We start from the raw sequence: 27,026 nt of genomic DNA, 5'->3' as shown, positions 1-27,026 counted from the left end.
ATAAAGATTGGACTCTGGAGCAATGCAAGAAGGTCATGTGGTCTGATGAGTCCAGATCTACCCTGTTCCAGAGTGATGGACGCATCAGGGTAAGAGAGGCAGCTGAAGTGATGCACCCATCATGCCTAGTGCCTACCGTACAAACCTGTGGGGGCAGTGCTATGATCTGGGGTTGCTGCAGTTGGTCAGGTCTTGGTTCAGCAATGTTATGTGCCCAAAGAATGAGGTCAGCTGACTACCTGAATATACTGAACGACCAGGTTATTCTATCAATGGATTTTTTTCTTCCCTTTGTGCAGTGATGCAAATCTCTCATCATCAATACAAGATCTTGGGGAAAAATTAATGCCACTCTGGACAGAAATAAATGTGACATTTATTAGTGTGTGACCTTTTTTTTTGGCCAGGCAGTGGCCAAAATACACACACACACACACACACACACACACACACACACACACACACACACACACACACACACACACAGAAATAAATATATATATATATATATATATATATATAAATAAAAATAAAATGTGGCTAACCTTAGGTCATTAAAATTAACATCTTTAATAAACAGTATCTTAAAATCAGGTTTCCTTTCAAGGATAAGGAATATATTCTGGTGTTGTTACAGCTGCTCAGACTCAAAGCAATACACCATTCTTAAAAAATTATTTAAAAAAAGTTTGTAAGGAGATGCATACAGATGTATACCCACGGGCAAAATTCTTTAACATTTGTAGCGTTTGGCGGATGCTCTAATCCAGAGTGATTTAAATAATCTTCAGCATGACAGTATGTGGGGCTCAAACTCATGGCCTTGATAATCCCAGCACCAGGCACTTACCTGTTCTACCAGGTGAGCTACATTACCCTGCTGCTTGTACACTTCAGTACAGTTAGTGGGAAACTATTTCTTTGTATTTGCACCACTAGGCTCGAGTCTTATTGGAGCGATTAATTTTAAATATGTCTGTGTAGTTGGACGGTGAGTCCAAGTGGAATCCCAGTCATAATAATTCAGCTTTATACTGCTGGAATATAGTTACTTTATAAGTCTTTATTTCTCCGTGTGCATTGTGGTGGTTTGTTTTTGTGATTCCTTTACGATTCAACAACGTGGATTCTTCATTGCTCAGGACAGCAACCAACAAACAGAAACGTGTCGGGGGTGATGTTGGTGTGTGTTCTCAGGTGTGCCATACTGTGTGCAGGTGTCCGCGGTGGGCTCTCTGGAGGGCCCCCTGCTGCAGGTGGAGGGTCTGAGTGACCTGCGTCTGGAGTTGCACAGTAAGAAACTCAACATCCACCTGGTGCTGATTGACGAACTCCACCGGCACCTCTACATCCGCTCCACCAGCCGCGTGGGACACCGCCCACAGGACAAAGACAAGGCTCGCCTCAGAGGGTCAGTTGGGTCTGGGCACGGAGTTTGTAGTCTGGGCACGGAGTTTGTAGTTTGTAGGATGTGGTTTGGACATGGACTGTTTACTGAATCTCTAGTGTTACAGCATTATTCTGTAATGGTTGCCAGGTTGTAGTTTGCACTCAACAGTTTGTTACAGTTGAGACACTTGCTCTGCACCTCAGGGAAGTTGTGGTTCGGTGTGTAAGTAGCCGTGGTTGTGGTTCACCTGGAATAAACTATTTTCCTGCGTGTAGTTGTTTACGCTTCTGCTGTAAAACATTATATTACAGAAATATAACTGTGGTGTACCACGGATATTACTCTCGATTAAGACCTTAAGACTAGCTAGACAGGTGCGTTGTGTGGCTGCATGATTTAAGAGGTAGTTAGTGATAGATAAACCAACTTTATATCAGCCAAGTCCTAACGTATCTCTCCATGCTTCAGTATTTAAACAACAACTTTTATTGTACTAATATTTACAGTGTTATAAGGCACTAATTACATTTTTTTTTTTTTAAGAAAACGTTCCCTTTGCTTGTAAAACAGGACTTTTCAGGTGTTCAGGCCCCCCAAGACTCCAGACTTTCTTTAGATCGAGAAACTGATGTAAGCAACAGATCAGTTGCTTTATGACGCTTATACTCCAAATGTCGCTTATCTTCAGCGTAGCCAAATCGTCTGCTGTGATTGGTTCATGGTGATGCTGTGTCAGTCATTAACATGTGCCACCATATGGATGCCACACTCCAGTGCTTGGCTCAGAGAAGGTGCAGAGCTTGTGTCAGACGCACCACCTAGTGCATCTGATTAGTTTTGCATGTTTGGAACGGCAAAACATCCCAAATAAGACGAAATTAGTCATTCACCATCCCCGAGACGAGGGAGAGTGTCATACCGCCAAAAACCTGTTTGTAGTTTACAGTTGAAGCACCAATCAGGAGCTGATTCAGGTCTGTAGACCTGAGAGGTTGCATTGACAACAAGCATTTGGTAAAATGGCATATGCGCTGAATAGTGCTCTGTGATATTGAGAAAAAAATATTAAATTGAGATGATTTTACTCAGTATGGCGATTGTCGTGCTTAGAAACACAGTGGTGACAACCTCAGAGAGGCTGATGTGCACTGTCTGAGATCGTCGGCAGGAGGGAGCGTTGATGTCTTGTGTTGTTAATCGGCTCATTTGCATAGCCCCTCCTCCTGCATTAATAGGGCGTTGCACAGAGCGTTATTGCATATCAACAAAGTTCAGCACTGATACCGAATATTAATATATTGTCAGTAGGTAAACCTAAAAACTATCCCTGAGAGTCCCATGGGACTACTTTCCCATAAAGCCATCCAGATTGTGAGTGGTTGTTGCGATGCTAACGGCGGTTGTTCCCCATTATGAGCTCCGTTCACACCTTTGAGTGATCATCAACCCCTTAAACACTGAGTAAACGCTGCCCAACACTCTTCCAGAGTTCCTGCCTCCCCTCTCCTCTCCTCCCCTCCTGTCCTCCTCCACTGCTGCTGTCTGCCCAGTTCTACCCCCAGGGCCACGCTGATGGGTATCCATCCCCACGTTTACCGCAAACACGGATAAATTCACCCACAGCCGTACTGGGGAGAACGAGAGGAATCGTCACAGAGTTTTTTTTTTTTTTTTTTTTTTTTTTTTTTTTTTTTTTTTTTTTTGGTCTTCCAGCCAGCTTCACAGCAGTCTCCGGGGGTTACACCCCCCCCCCCCCCCCAAAAAAAACACCCCCTTAGTGAGAAGTATGGACGAGCATTGCTGCAATGCTAATTCTTTTGTATTAGCCAAGTCGCCACGGTGTAGCGCATTAGGCTAATGCGGGTCGGTGACCCCGCGGCGCTAAAGTGTGTTGTTGTGCTGCTGTTTTTGATCTCAGGAATGCGACAGTGGGTTTCATTCTGCTACTACGGCGTTCGCCGCCCTGCAATTACTGCTTGCGGCTTTCATGAAGCAAAGTGATTTATTAGACAGGGTCATAGAGTGGCGGCAGGGCTGCCTGCCTGCCTGCCTTATTTATTTATTTATTCGTGCCCCTATTTCGATACAAATCCAGGAGTATTTCACCTTGTTTTCTCTGTAAGAAATCCTAGACATCTTTTAAAAATCTGTTCGGTTCAACTGAACACTGTGTGCCATCTAAAAAAAAACCCTTCAAACTTTTCCTGAGAAGTTGAGTTAGCTTTTTTTTTTTTCCATTCTTGTCCTTGTTAGTCATATGGCTGCATTTCTAAAGTTGTTAACACACCTGCTCTCGTCACTGTGCCTGCTTTGTCCTTCAGGTCCACTTCGAAAGACTCCTCCGTGCTGGACACGAGCAGCCTGTCCACGCCGCGCAAGCTCGCCGAGACGTCTCAGTTCAGCACGCCAGGAGCTTCCAGCAGTAAGCGCTAATGACACTTACTAATAAGGGGACAGAGGACGTCGGCTTTTCTGGAAACGGCTTGTGAAGGCGCGCAGTTTTGGCTCCGTCGTTCACAGCCGGTCGGAACAAATGTCTATCTTCTCCATGGCCAGGGAAGCACTCCAGCGTCTCACACAGCTGGAGTGCCGTTTCCCGCTTCCTGTCCGATTTTCGCCTTCGCGCGAGCGAGCACGTGCAGCCGTTATCCTTAGGGACGTTCGGTAACCTTTAGTGGGAGGTGTTCCCAGCTGTTTCAGCCTGCTTTTTTAGGGCCAAAATGTAACAGATTTCTGTCGCGGTCCCTGGATAATGTTAACGAGCAAGAATATTTGGCAGTAACAGAGTCTGGAGCAGTGTCTCAGTGTGCGTCCTACTCAGGGAGTGGTTTTAACTGCAGTGCTACAGATAATTAAATAATGACAATGGAAAACTAGGACATTAGTATGCCTCTGTTATTATGTCTAACATGTCATTAGAAACTACATTGGCAGCCCTAGGCAGAACTTGAAATGAATGTCACTGAAACAAATGTGTTCACGCACGCACACGCATTATGCCTCCTCCATCAGGGAAAACATTTCCATATGCACGGACGCGCTCAAACACTTAACATATTTGCATCTGCATGTGTGTGGCGTTTACCCCCCCCCCCCATCTACGATCACTGTACCATCATATCGTGTTCCCATAACCGCGATAACGACTGTTGAACAGCTCCGTTCTTCCATTATTAATCACGGCAAGCTGTCACCACGGCGCTGGGGCGAGGGCCTCGTTAGCCCCCTGCTCCGGTGTGGACTCCGTTCCTCAGGGGAGGCCCTGCCCGTGTTCACGGCCCCCGCCACCCCACCCACAGCTGCTCTTCCCTCAGCGCACAGCTCAGACACCCACGCCATTACACACACACACACAAGATTATTGCATTGCTCATTTCGGTGACTTATTAACCAGTTATTTTCCTCTGTCTCACTCGATGGAGGATCTGTCACGTGGGAAATGTCTGGAGGCCTTGCCGGCTGTAACTCTGTGTGTGTGTGTTTTTTAGTCTTTGTTTACCAACAGTAGTTTATTGTGTCTCTTCCCTGTTTGTTATATGACTGCCAATCTGCCAATGCAGAGGTTAACACATGCGTCCTCAAATGCATAAGAAACCTAGAGGTGTGTTGAAATATTGGTAGTTAATTGAGTTGTTCGTTTGAGTGCCGAGCTCGCTGCATAAGAAACCTGCTGACTCATTCTTTAGAGCTATATGTGTGTGTGGAGAACCATAATTGTAGTCATGAAGGTGTCTGATATCACTTTGAAGAGTGATACACTGATATGCACTGTAAATGCAATTTCAGCTGAGTCACAGGTTCTCATGAGACTCTTTTTAAAAAACTTCCTGTGGAATTTAAAAAAAATTATTTATTAATTTTTAGGTGAAATAATTTTTATTTTGAAAGATGTTTTGTCATGATCCTTGTTCAGATTCTGCTGGGACCCCGAAGTGATTGTTACTAGACTTAAGTAGCTGCACAGCACCACTAAGTGAGGGTCTCTTATTCTGTTCTGGTCTGTTTTGAAATGTGTATTCTTTTTTTTCTCTTCCCCCTCCAAACTGGCTTCTAGAACCTGAAACGCGGCACTCAGGGTTGCTAAGCACTTCCTCAGGAAGCACCAATAATTTTTTATTCTTTTCTCACTCTCAGCTGCTATCCAGCAGTGAATGTGCTTTAGTTCCATTACTCCTACTTTAATTGTCCTTTTCATTATAGAGGTGGGGGGGGGGGGGGTGGAGGTTTGTTAGAGCAGGTAGAAAACACCTCTAGGCCAAAGTAATTCTTGTGCTAACTACACTTTTCTCCATGTTCCGTGAAAAGCGTGCAATTACTGGTATTGGCGGTACTTCAAGGCTAATAGGACGGTGGCACCAAAAACGCTTTCACTCCCTCATGTCAGACTTCTCTTTTTGTCTCCCACTATTTTGTCTAATGGCCTCAATGCTCCTCATTTGTTGGTGATAATTGTAGTAATTATTGCGCAAGCTACAGTCAGCGAAGTCCATTAAGTTGCCATAAACATTCGCCGGATTGAGTGGAATTAGCAGGCACGTGGTCCGGAGATTAGAACCGCGCGGGGCCGTCGCTCCTAATGGAGAGTGAGGCGCGCGGGGAGGTAGCGAAGACGGGTCGCACGCCGCGAGCGCCTTCCTAAAGCTCAGCTCCGCTCCGCGTTTGGGCGGCGTCATGTTTCGGTGTCGATCGTTGTCATGCAGTGATGGATGAAGGGAAAAGAAAAAAGAAATCGAAACCCAAATTGTACGTTGTGATATAATTAAACTGTTATTCGTAATGGTGAAATTATTTAATCTAAGCAATGGTTATAATTATAATTCTAATATAGGATATATAATTATTGTATAGTTTATGAAATAATTATAATTAGTCAATGGTCTAGTTTAATAGTAGCAGGTTTTAACATGTCTGCGTTTTGCATTTCCGCACTAACTGCAGCGCGCGCGCGCGCGCGCGTGTGTGTGTGTGTGTGTGTGTGTGTGTGTGTGTGTGTGTGTGTGTGTGTGTGTGTGTGTGTGTGTGTGTGTGAACGAGTTCAGTTCGTGATCTGCAGGAGGTGAAGGAGGACTTGGAGGTGGACCCTGAAGAGAACAGCCCTGAGTTTATGGGCATCCTAATCAAGGGTTTGGCCAAACTGAAGAAGATCCCAGAGACCATAAACTGCATCATGGAACGCCTGGAGCCAGAGCTCAAACAGATCCTTAAAAGATCCACCACCCAGATCGCAGACCACGCCTACCAGAGGGGGGAGGTCCTGGGACAGGACAACCAGCCGAGGTGGGCAGTGAAAACACAAGAAAACACGCCGAGCGACTGTGAGCTGAATCCAAACCCTGGCTTTTGTAACATTTCATACGGTTACGGAATCGTATAAAAGCGGGTGGGTGGCGATGGTATTGTTGAAAGATCATATCGTTTATGGAATTATCTTTAACCGCATACGGCCGAGACAGATTTTTGAGCGTTTAAAATAGATGGTTAAAAAAAAAAACTCCTATAAGTATGTTTGACATCATCATAACAACCCGGTAGCAATTATGGAGGAGTCCATTAGCTGCAAGTCACCCTTTCCTTTTGAATTTGCTACCTGCTTTATAACACGGAGAGCGCTGCTAACGGCTGGCTGGGTAATTGGTTAACCGCACGCTGGCTCAGATGACAAAGGACACACAGTCCTAATATATGCGTTCTGCATACATGCCCAGAACTCTGACCCGAGCGCTGCAAGTTTATGTGCGCAGATCTGATAACCCTCGAGGACGACTGGCCAGAAACAAGAGAAATGACATTGCGCTCTCGTTATGCTAATGTAGCATTACAATAAAAACGAAGCCGTGTGTTTTTCCTCTAAAAATGTCCTGTGAGCTAACGAAGCCTAAGACAGACATTTCATGTCAGCGATGAGACTGTTCGCAAAGGTGGGGCTTCACTGTTCGTCGGTGCACTTCACGCGTGCCGTGTTTACCTCTGGAATGAGGCCCGGCGGTCGTGAAACCTTTCCGATTAGTATTGCTGAGCTGTGGTCTGTTTATGCTAATGAGCCCACAGCTCGCGGAGAAACGTAACCGCGGCGCGTTAATGCGGACCTGGCCGGCCTCCATCTGTCGCGTGTTGTGCAGCTGGGTTTCTGGGACCATTAAAAAAAAAAGTTCGCGTCAAATCTGTGCAAATCGGATCGTGCGCGGAAACTTTCCGTGCCTCCTGAGATTTGTTGCTTTCTCGCTGAAACTGCAGGGAGACTTAATTCCAGCCCACCTCTTGCAGGCGTTAGAGTTGCGTATTACACAGTAGTTTGATCACTACCCAGGAGTCGGCCGAGGAACCTGAGATGAGTATTGATGACAGCCGCTTTATCTGTCTCCCTCTTTTAGCTGGCGATTACTTGCCTTTGCCACTGTAAAAAGTGTCAGCACACTGGAGTGGTTTTTTTCCCTCTCCATTAAGCCGCGGGGGATCAATGCGCGCCTTTATCGCGTCATGTTCGTAATGCCCTCATTTAGAGAACGTGTGATCCACGAAACTACCCCAGCCCGCGTGTCCCTGCGTGTCGGAGGTGGTGGGGAGAAACAAAAGCAGTGGAAGATAAAGCGCGCTAACGACGGCACTTATGAGAGCCGAGCGCCGCTCTCCTGTTCCCTGCTTTTCTCTGGGTTATGACACTTGCTCGGCTCATATTGTTTCGTTACTCTGAGCCCGAATATCTGCAAACTTTGGGCTGGATATTGCACTCTTGTTGGTTTTTGTGACTGCTGTGGCAATTCGAAGGATTAGGCTGTGCCTGGCTTCTAATACTTAGCACGGTGTGCGAGTGGGAGAGTGCGCGTGCACGTGCGTTCGTACATGCGTGCACTCGCGTGCGGGTGCGTATGTACATGCGTGCACGCGTGTGCTCGCATTGCTGTACTGTAAGATGTCCCTTTTAATTCATCCTTACGCATCGGTTTCATTTGCATAGAGAACGTGCTTCTTTCCTGTGTGTGTGCATGTGTGTTCTGGTTGTGCTGAAGACTGTAAGCTGTCTTCTGCGTAATGTTCTCTGGCACTGTCTCAGCAAGAGGCTTGATGAATTCATTCATTCTGTGTGGAGAGAATATTACTTGCTCACATCACTTGAAATGATCAGCCATTACTGTGTCATGCGTTTTTGACAAAAACCATAATTTACAAAGTTACCCTGCCATTTCCGTCCTTGTACAATGGCGGAAAGTACCGCTCTGTGATTATACGGCAGCACACTGAGGCTGTGATTAAAAACACGCCGGACACCCTCGATGAGATATGATTAAAGATTGACCTGTATTATTTTACCAGATGTGTCTAATGCATGTAGGCTGTAGTGCCGAGGAGGAAATGTGGAAACCGTGTCACGCACTGGAGAACTGCTGGAGAGCTGAGGATTGTGGCTGGAGGTGTAACAGCACGGCAGTAATTCAGGTGGTTCATAGGGCAGTGGCAGCTCAGTGGTTAAGGAACAAGCAACCTTCCAATTACAAGTCAAGTACAAGCCCCACCACTGCCAAGTTGCTACTGTTGGGCTCCTGAGCAAAGCCCTTAACCCTCAATTGCTCAAATTGTACTCAGTCATAATTGTAAGTCGCTTTGGATAAAAGCGTCAGCTAAATGCCATAAATGTAAATGTTCATTGGAACAGTCCACAGTAATTCAGGAGGTTCAGTGCTGCGGCCTTCTTCCCTTAGCTCTGCTCCAGCTATCCTCACCCTCCAGAGCTGGGCTTAGTTCTTCACTATCAGAACATTTTTCAGGGATGACAGTAATGTGGCTGTACTCGGATACTTGAGACAGTTTAGTTCAGTTTGAAAGATGTTGAGAACTCATTTGTCAGACTGATTCAATAATTTTGCATCTTATTGTAAAACGATGACCCTCAGTTTTCTGGAAATTCAAAATAAGTTAATATTTAAATAATTGAACAAGAAATGCTCAGATCCAAATTACTGTCCTGGTGTGCATGCTGATGTGAGTTGGTGTTGGTGTATGAATTGGTGAGGCTGTGTGTGTGTGTGTGTGTGTGTGTGTGTGTGTGTGTGTGTGGGGGGGGGGGGGGTGATACAAAGCTACATGCCAAGCTTATGTCTGGGTACACAGAGGGCTTAAACCCACTAGAAGCAAGACTAACCCTTACCCTTAAAGCCACTGGAAGCAGGACTAACCCTTACTTTTAAAGCCACTGGAAGCAGGACTAACCCTTACCCTTAAAGCCACTGGAAGCAGGACTAACTCTAACCCTTAAACTCACTGGAAGCAGGACTAACCCTAACCCTTAAAGCCACTGGAAGCAGGACTAACCCTTACCCTTAAAGCCACTGGAAGCAGGACTAACCCTCACCCTTAAAGCCACTGGAAGCAGGACAAACCCTCACCCTTAAAGCCACTGGAAGCAGGACTAACCCTCACCCTTAAAGCCACTGGAAGCAGGACTAACCCTCACCCTTAAAGCCACTGGAAGCAGGACTAACCCTCACCCTTAAAGCCACTGGAAGCAGGACTAACCCTCACCCTTAAAGCCACTGGAAGCAGGACTAACCCTCACCCTTAAAGCCACTGGAAGCAGGACTAACCCTCACCCTTACCCTTAAAGCCACTGGAAGCAGGACTAACCCTCACCCTTACCCTTAAAGCCAATAGAAGCAGGACTAACCCTCACCCTTACCCTTAAAGCCAATAGAAGCAGGACTAACCCTCACCCTTACCCTTAAAGCCAATAGAAGCAGGACTAACCCTCACCCTTACCCTTAAAGCCAATAGAAGCAGGACTAACCCTCACCCTTACCCTTAAAGCCAATAGAAGCAGGACTAACCCTCACCCTTAAAGCCACTGGAAGCAGGACTAACCCTCACCCTTAAAGCCACTGGAAGCAGGACTAACCCTCACCCTTAAAGCCACTGGAAGCAGGACTAACCCTCACCCTTAAAGCCACTGGAAGCAGGACTAACCCTCACCCTTAAACCCACTGGAAGCAGGACTAACCCTTACCTTTAAACCCACTGGAAGCAGGACTAACCCTTACCCTTAAAGCCACTGGAAGCAGGACTAACCCTTACCCTTAAAGCCACTGGAAGCAGGACTAACCCTTACCCTTAAAGCCACTGGAAGCAGGACTAACCCTTACCCTTAAAGCCACTGGAAGCAGGACTAACCCTTACCCTTAAAGCCACTGGAAGCAGGACTAACCCTTACCCTTAAACCCACTGGAAGCAGGACTAACCCTAACTCTTAAACCCACTGGAAGCAGGACTAACCCTCACCCTTAAAGCCACTGGAAGCAGGACTAACCCTCACCCTTAACCTTAAAGCCAATAGAAGCAGGACTAACCCTAACCCTTAAGCCACTGGAAGCAGGACTAACCCTTACCCTTAAACCCACTGGAAGCAGGACTAACCCTAACTCTTAAACCCACTGGAAGCAGGACTAACCCTCGCCCTTAAACCCACTGGAAGCAGGACTAACCCTCGCCCTTAAACCCACTGGAAGCAGGACTAACCCTCGCCCTTAAACCCACTGGAAGCAGGACTAACCCTAACTCTTAAACCCACTGGAAGCAGGACTAACCCTTACCCTTAAACTCACTGGAAGCAGGACTAACCCTTACCCTTAAACCCACTGGAAGCAGGACTAACCCTTACCCTTAAACCCACTGGAAGCAGGACTAACCCTTACCCTTAAACCCACTGGAAGCAGGACTAACCCTTACCCTTAAACCCACTGGAAGCAGGACTAACCCTTACCCTTAAACCCACTGGAAGCAGGACTAACCCTAACTCTTAAACCCACTGGAAGCAGGACTAACCCTAACTCTTAAACCCACTGGAAGCAGGACTAACCCTAACTCTTAAACCCACTGGAAGCAGGACTAACCCTCACCCATAAAGCCACTGGAATCAGGACTAACCCTCACCCTTAAAGCCACTGGAAGCAGGACTAACCCTCACCCTTACCCTTAAAGCCACTGGAAGCAGGACTAACCCTCACCCTTACCCTTAAAGCCAATAGAAGCAGGACTAACCCTTACCCTTAAAGCCAATAGAAGCAGGACTAACCCTCACCCTTACCCTTAAAGCCAATAGAAGCAGGACTAACCCTAACCCTTACCCTTAAAGCCAATAGAAGCAGGACTAACCCTAACCCTTAAGCCACTGGAAGCAGGACTAACCCTCACCCTTAAAGCCACTGGAAGCAGGACTAACCCTCACCCTTAAAGCCACTGGAAGCAGGACTAACCCTCACCCTTAAAGCCACTGGAAGCAGGACTAACCCTCACCCTTAAAGCCACTGGAAGCAGGACTAACCCTCACCCTTAAACCCACTGGAAGCAGGACTAACCCTCAACCTTAAACCCACTGGAAGCAGGACTAACCCTTACCCTTAAACCCACTGGAAGCAGGACTAACCCTTACCTTTAAACCCACTGGAAGCAGGACTAACCCTTACCCTTAAACCCACTGGAAGCAGGACTAACCCTTACCCTTAAACCCACTGGAAGCAGGACTAACCCTTACCCTTAAAGCCACTGGAAGCAGGACTAACCCTTACCCTTAAAGCCACTGGAAGCAGGACTAACCCTCACCCTTAAAGCCACTGGAAGCAGGACTAACCCTCACCCTTACCCTTAAAGCCAATAGAAGCAGGACTAACCCTAACCCTTAAGCCACTGGAAGCAGGACTAACCCTTACCCTTAAACCCACTGGAAGCAGGACTAACCCTAACTCTTAAACCCACTGGAAGCAGGACTAACCCTAACTCTTAAACCCACTGGAAGCAGGACTAACCCTCGCCCTTAAACCCACTGGAAGCAGGACTAACCCTCGCCCTTAAACCCACTGGAAGCAGGACTAACCCTCGCCCTTAAACCCACTGGAAGCAGGACTAACCCTTACCCTTAAACCCACTGGAAGCAGGACTAACCCTTACCCTTAAACCCACTGGAAGCAGGACTAACCCTTACCCTTAAACCCACTGGAAGCAGGACTAACCCTTACCCTTAAACCCACTGGAAGCAGGACTAACCCTTACCCTTAAACCCACTGGAAGCAGGACTAACCCTTACCCTTAAACCCACTGGAAGCAGGACTAACCCTAACTCTTAAACCCACTGGAAGCAGGACTAACCCTAACTCTTAAACCCACTGGAAGCAGGACTAACCCTAACTCTTAAACCCACTGGAAGCATGTCTCTGCTCTCATCACATCCTAACATCACTGTTATTTTGGTTTGTATGCAGATTGAGTGTATCAGTTGATTTACCTTTTAACGGTGCAACACCTCACTGCTCTGGTCCTTTGTGACACATTAGACTTGCTAAAAAAGGATCTCATTTTGAATCTCGAGTCATTCCTCTGTTTACTTCTCTGTGTCTGACAGCTTGCACAAGTTAAGGTAGGGGACTGTTGCTATGGAAACCTCAGCATAGATGGGAAGGCATCCTTGTATAGTGCTCAAGGAGGAGCGTGGATCAGAGAATATGCTGATTTAAACTCACATGCAACTAGACAAAATACTGCATTCACCTGTGTGTGTGTGTGTGTGTGTGTGTGTGTGTCTGTGTCTGTGTCTCTGCTGCGTTGTCATTCCCATTAGTGTGTCCTCCAAACCTCTCCTATGTGCAAAAACAGTTGCTGTGCCATCTTTCCGAACATCTGCGTGCATCACACTCCTCACCAAACCATTCGGACACACTAATAATCCACCACATCCGTCTCACTGGTGTGCTGAGACAGGGCGTCCTGAAGCTACTTCCTGTCCTGCTCTTTTTCCTGCAGCAGAGGCAGCTTTCTGGAACATGTCTAGTCCACCAGTGTCCCAGCGTCCCCGCGAACAAGAAACAGGAAAAAAAAAAAAGAAAAAAGAAAACTGCAGACAGATGTTGGCCGTCCTAGCGGACCAGGGGAATCTGACAGATGCTGCTAATTGTTGTTTTGTGAACAGCTGCTCTGGATCAGCAGGGAAAGGCTGTCAGCACCCTACCGTCTCTGTGTTCATCAGAAACACGTTCGTGGAGCCCTGTCGCTGAGCTGCAAGGGCGTCTGACGGTTATTTTGGCGGCTGGACTCTGACCGTTTGGTGCAGAGCTCAGGCATCACACGACGAGAACTGGGGCTGGACGTGGTGTCACGAGAAGCGCCATGGCGATAAAGACAAGTCATGACGGGAAGGGTCAAAGTGTTGTGGTAGTTGCACTATTGATGATATTTTTTATGCATGTCTCTCTCACACACTCTCTCTCTCTCTCTCTCTCTCTCTCTCTCTCTCTCCTGCTCTCGGCATTCTCCCTTTCTCTCTGCTGCCACCCTCAGGCTGCTGCTGGAACTGCTTGAGCTGCTGTTTGACAAGTTTAAGGCGGTGGCGACCGCTCACAGTGTGGTCCTGAACCATCTGCAGCAGATCGTGGTGTCTCCCCACGGATCCCAGGAGGGGATCAAACTCTATGATCAGGCCGACGTCTCTGCCAAAATCCAGACCGTGCTGCAGGTCAGATTTTGCCTCTCTTTATTTATCCCAGGTTCATTCGCACCTCACGTCTCATGGTTGACGCAGTGTCAAAGGCACAATTACACTCCCATGTCCGATCGGATTCGGATTTCAGCCGTTGTCATCCGTCATCGTGTTAATGCACGTTAATGCCACACCAAAACGTCTTCATACAGAAGCTTTGTTATGACAGATGAACACTAACTGTCTTCATTAATTTTGGGCTTGTCATTCCCCCTGTTATTAGGCTGTTTTCTGGACCAATACAAGGCCCATGTACCCCAAAATATTTACTACTGCATCCATAAAAACAAAATGTATGCTTTAGGTTTGGGTTAGATGATCACTAGAAACTTTAGGATCACAATATCCAGACCTTGTCTGGAATACTGTGCTTATAACTGCAGTATGGACCTCGACTGGAATATTGTGCTTATAATTGCAGTATGGACCTTGTCTGGAATACTGTGCTTATAACCGCAGCATGGACCTTGTCTGGAATACTGTGGTCATAACTGCAATATGGACCTCGTCTGGAATACTGTGGTCATAACTGCAATATGGACCTCGTCTGGAATACTGTGGTCCTGTTATGCTTCAGGGCTTGGACAGATCAAGGAGGATAACTCATCCCCTCCTAGTCAGTGCTGCGTGATGTCAGCGTGAAAAAGATTCACTTGGACAGACATCAAGATTAATCATGGTTTCATACTGTGGGCAGATAGGAAGTTAACCAAGAGTAAGAGGGAGGGTGAAGGCTAATGAAGCCACGGTCAGTCAGCACTCTGTCTTGTAGATCAGCTGTGCTAAGAGTGCATCGGCAGGACAGTAGGGGGAGGATGGGGTTTCACGCGGGGGGGTCTCACGCGGGATGGCGTATGTGAGTGGCATGCACAATAATGCAGCTGGGAGCCATGGCAACGGGTACTCAGATAGCTCCATGCAATAGGTTCAGAGGCATTCCTCACGGGCCTGCTGTATCTCACACACACGAACACCATGCAGGTCTAGAGGAAACGGGTTAATACTCCGTTGCATACATCTAAGGCTGTTACATACAGGCTTAGACCATCCACGTCTCTCCCAAGAGTCTGTGCAGTTCAGGTTTTCCCTATACAGGGTTTGTCCCACAGTCCAGTCTGTCCAGAGAGTTCTAGCGTGTCTGAATGCCGTTTGAAAGATAACTACCTATGGGAACTTTACATGTTTTGCACATGAGGATTCCTGACTATTTTAGGTATAAATATTTCTTCTGCTCCTGTTTTCGGAGTTGACAGAAATGTGCATTCCTAAATAAGGAAGTAATGTCTACAGAAGTTGTGTTTAGGATGGTTAGGGGCCCGGTGGAGAGAGTTCGAAGTGTGATGCTTAAGTTTGGTGAATAACCCACATTAGCTCCCATGCCATAGTGTGTGTGTGTGTGTGTGTGTGTGTGTGTGTGTTTAATAGCAGATTGATGGGCAGGTGAGATGAACAGCTGTTAAGGCAACCTGCTGAGAATTTCGAGACTTGAAGTGCATTCCAGAGTGCAAGTGTATCTGTCTGCATGGTATTTGTTTAATTCTTATCATTGTGTGTGTGTCTGGCTGTCTGTCTTTAAAGCTGTGCAGTACATCATAACACCAGAATTCACTACACAATAAGCATTCTCTGTGGTTCCTTAAAGCAAACACACAGGACGTGTAAAACTTCATAGAAGAAACGTCGTCCTGCATGAGGAAGGCTTCTCCTATGCACACACGGCTCTGCTGCTGGTGGGCTTGTACCTTTGCCTGTGTGTCTGGTCGCCTTGTCTCTCTAGCTCGCGCTCCTTCCTGTGGCTCTTAAACTCTCTCAGTAGTTATTATATTCCACGCCTCCACAATGGAAAGGACGCTGTGTGTGAGTGAGCGAGAGAGAGCGAGAGAATAAGCAGAATGAAACGGTGGAGAGTGGCAGTATAGGCTGAGAATGAGTAAATGGGTTTGTCATCACTCCATCAGCCAAGGCTGGAAGTCACGGTGTGACCTTGTACTTTCTCCCTCTTTCAGAGAGCGAGAGGGAGACAGCGAGGAAAAGTAGGGTGCAGCCTTGCCAACTGTGGCTTGAGGAGACAAAGCTTGTGTAATTTTTCCTTTGCTTTGACAGAATGAAAGTGTTTTGTGTGTGTTTTGTTTTGATTACTGTAAGGTCTGAATTCTTGGCACAGTACACATACAGTCATGTGCAGCACACCTTGTACTGTAGCCCCCGCACACACACACACACATCATGCTAGTGATGTGTGTTTGGAGGAAATTTTGAAAAATGCAGAAATAAGAGCTTAATGGTGTGGCATCGTGGCTCGTTATTTGAGATTTAGGTTGGAATTAGCTCTGATCTTTTCAGCGCAGTTTCTTTTTTCAGATCTTGCGTCTTCGGTCTACTGTTGCATGAGGTGGCGTGAATTTCCCATGGTTTGCATATGAAGTCTGGGAGTTGCATGCTGCTCAGTCACTAATCTGGAATCACATCTTACCCAGAGGACCAGAGTGAGAGGCACGTGATGGGGGAGTGATTTAAGAGGAGCTCTGACAACTCAAAGGTACAGCATAAAGGCTGCCGTGAAGACTGAGCCACGGAGACAGGAGTGTGAGGAGAAGCTGTGTGTGGGGGTCTGTGTGTGTGTGGGGGTCTGTGTGTGTGTGGGGGTCTGTGTGTGGGGGGGGTCTGTGTGTGTGGGGGGGGTCTGTGTGTGTGGGGGGGTCTGTGTGTGGGGGGGTCTGTGTGTGTGGGGGGTCTGTGTGTGTGTGGGGGGGGTCTGTGTGTGTGGGGGGGGTCTGTGTGTGTTTGTGGGGGGTCTGTGTGTGTGGGGGTCTGTCTGTGGGGGTCTGTGTGTGTGTGTGGGGGGGGTCTGTGTGTGTGTGTGTGGGGTCTGTATCTGTGTGTGTGGGGGGGTCTGTATCTGTGTGTATGTGTGTGGGGGTGTGTGTGTGGGGGTCTATGTATGTGTGGGGGGTCTATGTATGTGTGGGGGGTCTATGTATGTGTGGGGGGTCTGTATGTATGTGTGTGTGTTGGGGGGTCTGTATGTATGTGTGTGTGTTGGGGGGTCTGTATGTATGTGTGTGTGGGGGGGTCTGTATGTGTGGGTGGGGGGGTCTGTATGTGTGTGTGTGTGTGTAGGGGTCTGTGTGTGTGTGTAGGGGTCTGTCTGTGTGTGTGTGTAGGGGTCTGTGTGTGTGTGTGTGGGTCTGTATGTGTGTGTGTGTGTGTGTGTGTGGGTATGTGGGTGGGTCGGTGTGGGGGTCTGTATGTGGGTGTGGGTGTGTGGGTCTGTGTGTGTGTGTGTGTGTGGGTATGTGGGTGGGTCGGTGTGGGGGTCTGTATGTGGGTGTGGGTGTGTGGGTCTGTGTGTGTGTGGGTCTGTCTGCGTGTGTGTGGGGGGTGGGTCTGTGTGTGTGTGTGTGTGGGGGGGGGTCTGTGTGTGTGTGTGTGTGTGGGGGGGGTCTGTGTGTGTGGGGGGGGGTGTGTGTGGGGGGGGTCTGTGAGTTTGGGGGGGGGTCTGTGTGTGTGGGTGGGTCTGTGTGTGTGTGTGTGAGTGCGTTTGTGCGTTTTTGCTCCTACCGAGTTTCTTGCCTTTCTGTAATGGATCTCATTAAGTTCCCGTAGCGGTTCTCCGTGTCTAAGCCCGACTGGCGCCTGGGGCACTGGGTTAAACCCCCCTGTGATGGGAGATAATGTAATCGCTTGATTAGAATCCTCATAACAGGAGATGGACTTTTTTAAAAATGTTTTATTTTACATTCAGTCGTTTGTTCTTTCTTGTCTGTCTGACTGTCCCTCCGCTCCTGGCCGTGAGGGACACAGGCAGTGTGGTGGTGTTTGCTGCACACCCAAGAGGAACCAAAATACTGAAGCTGAAGATGAAATGATTGTTTTCTTCAACAGGTTGATAAATAGACCACACACTTCTTGTAAATTAATAACACTAATAACATTAATGACACTCAACAGGTATGCCTGCACACTGTTTTGAACATGAACCAAAATTATTTCCAATAAAACCGAGATAATTTCCCCATAGCCTGGTGAAAGCTCAGCTGTATCGAGCACGGAGTTGAGCACGTTTCTGCATGGTATGAACTGGCGTGACTTTGTGACAGCATTTATGCATGCAGTGTATTAATCAGGCAGTGCTAGAAAATGCAATTTAGCGTGTGTGTGTGTGAGAGAGAGAGAGTGTGAGTTGCTAACCTCGGATGTAGAAGAGGTAGTGACACACGGGGTGTGGTTGTGGGTGGAGGAGGAAGAGCACTTCATGGGTTGAGCAAAAAAACAAAACAAAAAACAAAAACCCCCTAACTGTCCACTATGTCCTCAGTTGCCCTGGGTCAGATACCCCTGGCCTGCACTGAGTTATTAGAGCCATTTGAATACATTAGCAACTACTTCATACCCAACATCGATGATCTATAAATTTTAGCATGAGAAGGACAGAACCTCTAAAAGTTTACACACCTGCAGCTCGAGGGAAAGCGAGTTCGAATGACTTCGTAGTTCTTGATGCAGGACTAAGACGGGTGTGGGAGTATTGATGGCAGTGGTGGCTGTTTTGAAAGACGTCCAGTCTAGCGGGGAACGAGGCTGTCTCCACTCAGGTCCGGGTTCCAGTGGTGAGGTCTGGTTCGAGTGGAAAGTGCCTTATGTAAGCCCATCACAGGCGAGGAAAAGTCTGAGACATTGAGAACGGACTTGGATGTCGATACCCTCTTGTTCTTCTGGACAGTAGATGAGATTTGGTGAACTCTCTTTTTGCTCGCGCTCACACTCTCTCTCTCTCTCTCTCTCTCTCTCTCTATTCCTCCAATTTAAATTTTTTATTCGACCTGTCCCTTAGCTTTAATCTTCTTTAGTCCTCTTCCATTTTTGGCCCCGAGAGAAGCATGAGAGTTGACCTTTCAGCTGAACGGGAGACATGACTGTCCTGCTTGGATGGATGAGAGGAAACGGTGATCAATCCTCTCCTTTTATCAGTCCTGCTGCTCCGTTCCTGTTTGCCTAACTATGCCCTACTCAGTCATTTAAGACAAGGGCAAACTTGAGTTTTTGGACGTTCAAATCCATATCAGACTTTTGCTCTCAGCTACTTTGCGAGCATAAAGGAAGGAGATAATGATTTGTGAAAGACAGAGCGGCTTTGAACACCATTTCAAAAGAAGTTTCAAGTAAGGAAAAAAGAGGTAAAAATGCATTAAAAGACATGAGATGCATGAGAAGAGCAAACTTGGGAAAGCCAGTGTGTAACGGTAGAGGAACTGAGTTTACACAGTGTGTAACAGTAGAGGAACTGTGAGTTTACACAGTGTGTAACAGTAGAGGAACTGAGTTTACACAGTGTGTAACAGTAGAGGAACTGTGAGTTTACACAGTGTGTAACGGTAGAGGAACTGTGAGTTTACACAGTGTGTACTGGTAGAGGAACTGTGAGTTTACACAGTGTGTAACGGTAGAGGAACTGAGTTTACACAGTGTGTACTGGTAGAGGAACTGTGAGTTTACACAGTGTGTAACGGTAGAGGAACTGTGAGTTTACACAGTGTGTAACGGTAGAGGAACTGTGAGTTTACACAGTGTGCAACGGTAGAGGAACTGAGTTTACACAGTGTGTAACAGTAGAGGAACTGAGTTTACACAGTGTGTACTGGTAGAGGAACTGTGAGTTTACACAGTGTGTACTGGTAGAGGAACTGTGAGTTTACACAGTGTGTACTGGTAGAGGAACTGTGAGTTTACACAGTGTGTACTGGTAGAGGAACTGTGAGTTTACACAGTGTGTAACGGTAGAGGAACTGTGAGTTTACACAGTGTGTACTGGTAGAGGAACTGTGAGTTTACACAGTGTGTACTGGTAGAGGAACTGTGAGTTTACACAGTGTGTACTGGTAGAGGAACTGTGAGTTTACACAGTGTGTAACGGTAGAGGAACTGAGTTTACACAGTGTGTAACGGTAGAGGAACTGAGTTTACACAGTGTGTAACGGTAGAGGAACTGAGTTTACACAGTGTGTACTGGTAGAGGAACTGTGAGTTTACACAGTGTGTAACGGTAGAGGAACTGTGAGTTTACACAGTGTGCAACGGTAGAGGAACTGAGTTTACACAGTGTGTAACAGTAGAGGAACTGAGTTTACACAGTGTGTACTGGTAGAGGAACTGTGAGTTTACACAGTGTGTAACGGTAGAGGAACTGTGAGTTTACACAGTGTGTACTGGTAGAGGAACTGTGAGTTTACACAGTGTGTAACGGTAGAGGAACTGTGAGTTTACACAGTGTGTAACGGTAGAGGAACTGAGTTTACACAGTGTGTAACAGTAGAGGAACTGAGTTTACACAGTGTGTACTGGTAGAGGAACTGTGAGTTTACACAGTGTGTACTGGTAGAGGAACTGAGTTTACACAGTGTATACTGGTAGAGGAACTGTGAGTTTACACAGTGTGTACTGGTAGAGGAACTGTGAGTTTACACAGTGTGTACTGGTAGAGGAACTGTGAGTTTACACAGTGTGTACTGGTAGAGGAACTGTGAGTTTACACAGTGTGTACTGGTAGAGGAACTGTGAGTTTACACAGTGTGTAACGGTAGAGGAACTGAGTTTACACAGTGTGTAACGGTAGAGGAACTGAGTTTACACAGTGTGTAACGGTAGAGGAACTGAGTTTACACAGTGTGTAACGGTAGAGGAACTGAGTTTACACAGTGTGTACTGGTAGAGGAACTGTGAGTTTACACAGTGTGTAACGGTAGAGGAACTGTGAGTTTACACAGTGTGTAACGGTAGAGGAACTGTGAGTTTACACAGTGTGTAACGGTAGAGGAACTGAGTTTACACAGTGTGTACTGGTAGAGGAACTGTGAGTTTACACAGTGTGTACTGGTAGAGGAACTGTGAGTTTACACAGTGTGTAACGGTAGAGGAACTGTGAGTTTACACAGTGTGTAACGGTAGAGGAACTGAGTTTACACAGTGTGTACTGGTAGAGGAACTGTGAGTTTACACAGTGTGTAACGGTAGAGGAACTGTGAGTTTACACAGTGTGTAACGGTAGAGGAACTGAGTTTACACAGTGTGTACTGGTAGAGGAACTGTGAGTTTACACAGTGTGTACTGGTAGAGGAACTGTGAGTTTACACAGTGTGTACTGGTAGAGGAACTGTGAGTTTACACAGTGTGTAACGGTAGAGGAACTGTGAGTTTACACAGTGTGTACCGGTAGAGGAACTGTGAGTTTACACAGTGTGTAACGGTAGAGGAACTGTGAGTTTACACAGTGTGTACTGGTAGAGGAACTGTGAGTTTACACAGTGTGTAACGGTAGAGGAACTGTGAGTTTACACAGTGTGTAACGGTAGAGGAACTGTGAGTTTACACAGTGTGTGTCACGAATGGCAACCCTCCTGACGTCCCTGTTTCCATGTTTGCTTGTTGTGTCTGTTTACCTTTGGTTCCTGGTTGTTCCATTGGTTTAGTTTTCTCTGTCCCTCGTTTATGGGTCTTTGGCGCTATGAAGCACTGCTGTACAGGCCTCTGGTTTTATAGAGGAGAGTCACTGGTTTTTTTCCCCCCCAGCAAATTGCAAATAAAGCAATTTATGCTATTGGAAGAGTGACTGGAAACGTCAGGGTTTATGACAGGTTCTGTGTAGATGATGTCTGGTACAGCCTGGAGAGCCTTGGGAATGGAATGAGCTCCAGATTACATACGCCAGAACGGCGCAGATCATCCGCCTTTCCAGATTACATACAGCAGTATGGACCAGATCAACCGCCTTTCCAGATTATGTACACCAGAACGGAGCAGAGCAACCGCCTTTCCAGATTATTTATGTCAGAATGGAGCGGATCATCCGTCAGATTGCATACAGCAGTATGGACCAGATCAACCGCCTTTCCAGATTACTTATGCCAGCATGGACCAGATCAACCGCCTTTCCAGATTAAGTATATCAGAATGGACCAGATCAACCATTCTCCAGCCTTTGCTGTGGAATGTACTGCTAACCACCAGGGAGTGTTTTAGCGTTTCAGCGCACTGTTGGATTCTGCTCTCTGTAGGTGTCTGATGAAGAAGATTGCACGTACATTTTTGGACTTTATAAACTTGAGATGATGGGGAACCCAGAAGGTGATGATCTTTGTGCATGATGACTTGTAAACATTTCATGAGGAGATTCTTTGAACTCCATTCTCTGGGATTTCTGTCCCTTTAATGGACTTGGACTCAGTCTGCTCTCACTCCACTTTGATTGGGTCACAGCAGTTGCTGAGTCATAGTGGTTGTGTGGCCTTTGACCCCTCTGTCTGTACATGCTATAGTGATCTGGTTGCATATTCTCCAGCAAGTCGGACGAGAGAGGCAGCACATCAGAGGCAGTAAGTCAGACGAGAGAGGCAGCACGCTGGAGGCAGATGGACAGTAGCAACACGTTGGACAGAAAGAAACTCAAAACGCGGACAATACTAACATGGATTCGTGTTTACTGCTTGTTTAGCTGTAGTGAGTGTGCGTCCTACTTTTTGTGGACAGTCAGCGAGTCCAAAAACCTGTCAGTGGGATGCCGGAGTGCCAGTGATTGAGGGTGTAAACAACAAAGGCTCGATCATTAAATACACTATTGTGTTTTGGTCTAAAAGACGCATTGTAAATCGCTATGCTAAATATCCGTGTTTGAACACTCGATGCCCCTCTGCTCCCCAGGCTGTGTAGCTGAGGCTGTTTTTCGGGGCGGGTGGCACACCTCTCAAAGTTCATAAATTATGGCGGTAATCACGCGTTTTGTTGTGGCTTGCCTCTCACTAATGACTCCGTGCTGACCACTCTAGGCAGTGTTGCCTGGAATTCTAATGCCCCGTTGTTCAGCAGACCCTTTTAAAGGGCAGCCACTCCGTGCAGCGAGTCAAACATGAATCAGGTTTAATGTTTCGCAGATGACACAACTGCCACATTTTGGTTTAGCAGCAAGTTCTCTACTTTTCTCTCTGACAGAAGTTTCTTTGACTGACAGCTGTAAGCCCAGAAGGAGACGCTAGCTGGAGACACAACTGTATCAGACAGTAAATGTGGTAACTGACGACCTAATCGTCATGGTGACTGGTGTTAAGGGTGGGGGCTGTAGGTTTGCTAATCTTAGAAATTGCATTATGGTGAACTACTTAATGTGCTTTTAAGTAATCGCCACTGCCCATAAAATATGAATAAATATGAAATTATTGCAGGATGGAAGTGAACTCGAGGCTGTTCTCTTTTGTGCTGTGTACTTGCACACGGACGTCAGGTCCTCGAGCGCTGTAATTCTTGGGAATTCCTCATCAGCTTGGCTCCAGTTCCAACCCAGTTTATCATCTTGGCCATTCATACTCCTAATGGGTGCCTATTGCCTGAGGCTTCGGGAAACCAATTTAACCTTAACTTTCACCCACTAACTTTCATCTCTTCACCTACATAGGCCTGTGGTGCATATTACTAATGTGTCTCAGATACCGACGTAACCGGAGGCGAAATGAACTCTGCACCCACCCAATGTCTGGTAAACGCGGCCGTTTTACTGTTCAAACAGTGTTCGGCGAGATCGGCAGCCGAGATGTGACGGCGAGGCAACTGGAACTGCCAGAACGGAGCCGGAAGACGACGGCCGATTTTAATTAAAGACGGAGTATCCGCATTTCCTTTGCTGTTGCGCTAACGTTTTAATCACCGTACTATTTTAGCTCCCTCCTGAGTTGTCGTGTTTACATATCAGGCTACCAGAGCACACACCGAGAAGTGCTATGTAACCGATAGTATACGATTAATCATCCCTTTTATTATTTTTTATTATTCCTTGTGTTCTTTGTGTCTGCAACATGTATTTTGGTTTTAAGGCTGATGGCGGATTTCTACAGTTGCTGAAAGATGCCCTCCAGTGCGTGTGGATACACAGTGAAATTAATTGCGTTAATTGTTAATTAATCAAAACACATTTGTGCTCTCTGCAGTTGCCTAATCACAAAAAACTGTAATTGCTACATTCCCTTTCGTCGTGTGCTCGCTGCATCTCCAGTGCTCGTTAAGAGTCTGCTCTGATGAACCTTTTAACGAGTTTTCGTCACGTGCACTGCGAGTGTGTTCTTGAAGGTGTTTGTGTTGCGTGTTTGGTGATTATGTTGAATCACAGGCATTTTCTCTGCTCTGTAAAAACAGGTCTTTGTAATAAGTGCTGCGTACTGAAAAACTCCAAGTTTTAGTAACCCTTTGAGGTCTTTGACATAGGAAAAAAAAAAAACATGGCTGTAATTAAAGATGAACATGTACAGAAAATCGAACCAGAAGTGACATCTGACAATTTTTACAGCAGTTTCAGGCATGCATTGTCCTGTCTGTATTATTACTTTTTTTTTTTTTACAAGTTATGCATAATTTATTAAAGATTGGTTTAATATCTGTATCTGATCTTTTTGCCATTACATGGATCAAAAGCTTTAATCTTTCATCAAAAGTTTTAATTTGATGTATGTGCTGTGCCCCTCTGGTTCCAGGCTCTGAAAATGAAAAAAATAGAATAGCTGTACCTATGTTAATTGCCAAATTGAATAACACTAGGCCTTGGAATGTTATCTGATGATCACAAATAATACTCACATGGATTTGATGGAGACACAATTTTTATTCAATATTCAAAAATAAAATGTTAATAATTACATTCATTTTCAAAAGCTGCGTCATGGTGAACTGTAATGCTGAAGACAGTAAAGATGGCATTGAAAGGTACCAGTGCATGTGCGCAAGGATGTACGTGCATGAAAGTGCAAATATTTTTGCTTTATCACTTCCTATTGTTTTTTCCTCCTGTGCACTGGCGTTAGGGCTCCCAGAGCCAGAATCATACTGGGACATTTGCCTCGTTGCCTTCGGCACATTTCCAGCCAAGGTCGTTTAAATAGTTGTGCGTTGTGCATGTGCCAGCGTGATGCAAGAAAAAGTCCCAGTACTGTGCTCTCTAAGGAAGTGGACTAAAGTTGCTTAATTTTTTTGATGACTCTCTACCATATTAGCCACATTTTAACATCAATGCAGAGGAGGAATTGGAGAACTCAAGATCTCAAGAAGAAAGCATTCTCGTTTTCTTAAAATAAACATAGCATTAGCTGAAGTGCAAGGAAGGCAGCGTTGTTTACGTCTTTAATTTCTTAATGGGTCGAGTTGGTGCTTCACGATGGGAGTGCAGGTGATGCTCCTCCGCCCCCTTCCTCCATCAGTGCTTCTACTCTTCTTTAATTAGCCTGGCGTGTTGACTAATTGAGGGGAGGAGTGCTGCTTCTCTGCGCTCGTTAGGGTGAGCACGCCTCCTCCACCACAAGGGCTCGGGGCTTCACGAGCTACGCTCTGATTTCACCTTCGTGTGCGTCTGTCATTCGCACCTGTCCGGGCCGTAGTCAGATTGAGCTTAATGCTGAGGGGGGGCGGGGAGGAGGACCCACAGAGCTTCTTGCGCATCACTGCTGGGGAGCCGCCGGTTATTTGGTGGGAAAAACCATTTGCCCTTTCTCCCAGGTTCCCTTACCCTTCCTCTGCTTGTTCTGGTCTTGAAAGTAGCGAATGAATACTGCTCCCCATCTCCTCACCCCCTCCGCCCACTTTCCACCCTCCTTATGTTGAATCACGCCACTTAAAAAAAAAACCTCTATCAGACGGCCCTGCAAAAATGGCGTCCACAGAAGGGATCTGAAGGGAGCCGGGCACTTGCCTGACAGCAGGAGCAGTTGTGATGTTTCCCTTCATGTTGAACTAGAGGGTCGTTTGGAGCTGCTATGCTCAGTGGGTCAGAGGTGAGGGATGCTTAAAGTTGTCACAACTTTTGAACTGTTCTAGAAACTTACTGTTAAATCAGTGGGGTGGGCTTCATTTAATTGTACCTTTTACCTGAAAATACACAAAAGTTAAAGAGGAAACAACCTTGTCCCTGCCGTAACGGAAACGGCCGTGCACAAAATAATGGTCTTTAAAAGTCCTAGGCTACAAATCATGCATAAACCAATTATCTGAACAATACATGTTTAATTGCATGCTAAACAATGCTACGATAAAACATTATTGACGCAGTTGAGCATCGTGCTGAGGTTTTCTGACTGGCTCATCCATGGGGTTTCCCACCAACTTCATAAACAATTAATCTTTCAGTACGATGCTGACATCAAACACCAGGAAACGCGATGAAGACCAGCGTCTTTGCTTATAGACGAGGCAGAGAAGAGCCTTGCTCCCCATGCAGACCTACGTGGCGCAGGGTTGTTTGGACAGAGAAGTGAACAAAAGACCTCCAAAGTCACAAGGAGCAGCAGGGAGCTGGAGACCATGGGGCCACTTCCTAAATAAACACCAGTGAACCCCAACAGACCTTTTCTCAGGGTGCATGCCACTTACTGTAGGTCTTTGTTACTTCACAAATACCATCTTACAGGAGTCCGCGGGTTAGCAGTAGGGCACATTGTATTATTCTGGTCTCCCCTCAACACTTAACACATTAACTCCTTGAAGTGCTATACCTGTTCTAACACACAAGCGTTTGAGAATAGCTCAGCCATGCTCTGGTAAACACTGGTACTGGAGTGCTACTGGGTCCGTCCTATTCTCAAAGTTCATTCTTCGAGTTTCCGCGAGGCAAGTGGCTTTTAGACGGAGGAAACACTTTGCATCCGTCTGGACTGTTGCATCCATGTTCATTTGTTCAAGACTTGTTTAGTCTGACAGGAAAATAACAGCATTGATTTTGTATCCTCCTCACAGCCAAGCTTGCTTTGTTGTGCCGCTTCAGTTGATTGAGGCTCTGTTGCGTTACATCTCTCTGTTCTCTCTCTCTCTCTCTTCCTTCTCTCCAGCCCCCTCTCTCTCTGTGTCCTTCACTCTCTTTCTCTTCCTCCCTCCCTCTATTTCTGTGTCTGCACTTCCCTCCGTAGTACTTGTAGAACCCCCATGGTTAATTTCCTCCAAAATCCAGTCTTTCTTCGTTAATGTAATTGAAGTAGGCTGGAAACCCCTTCATCAGGCAACTGCTGGCATTTAATTAAGTCGGGGGTTACGTACTCAACTCACTCTGTCAGAGAATCAGACGGTCATTAGTAATTAATACTCTGACACACTGTAACTGCT

At 46.5% G+C, this 27,026-nt stretch overlaps 1 protein-coding gene across 5 annotated transcripts in view; it reads left to right on the top strand.

Moving 5' to 3' along the window:
* exoc4 (exocyst complex component 4) overlaps window positions 1-27,026 on the top strand; it is a 111,764-nt gene that overhangs the window by 6,000 nt on the left and 78,738 nt on the right. For all 5 annotated transcript variants that reach the window (XR_014126075.1, XM_035528011.2, XM_081723431.1 and 2 more), the window contains exons 4-7: window positions 1,218-1,411; window positions 3,712-3,812; window positions 6,430-6,667; window positions 13,706-13,880. Coding sequence is in view for 4 of the 5 variants with exons in the window: in XM_035528011.2 (XP_035383904.1) it covers window positions 1,218-1,411; window positions 3,712-3,812; window positions 6,430-6,667; window positions 13,706-13,880 (708 nt within the window). In the remaining variant the exon portion in view is untranslated. The remainder of the gene's footprint in view (window positions 1-1,217; window positions 1,412-3,711; window positions 3,813-6,429; window positions 6,668-13,705; window positions 13,881-27,026) is intronic.

This window comes from Electrophorus electricus, chromosome 11, assembly GCF_041902795.1.
Source record: "Electrophorus electricus isolate QZ-2024a chromosome 11, ASM4190279v1, whole genome shotgun sequence".
NCBI classification, from domain to species: Eukaryota; Metazoa; Chordata; class Actinopteri; order Gymnotiformes; family Gymnotidae; genus Electrophorus; species Electrophorus electricus.
Note: the sequence above shows the minus strand (reverse complement) of the source record. Positions and strands in the feature narration are given on the sequence as shown.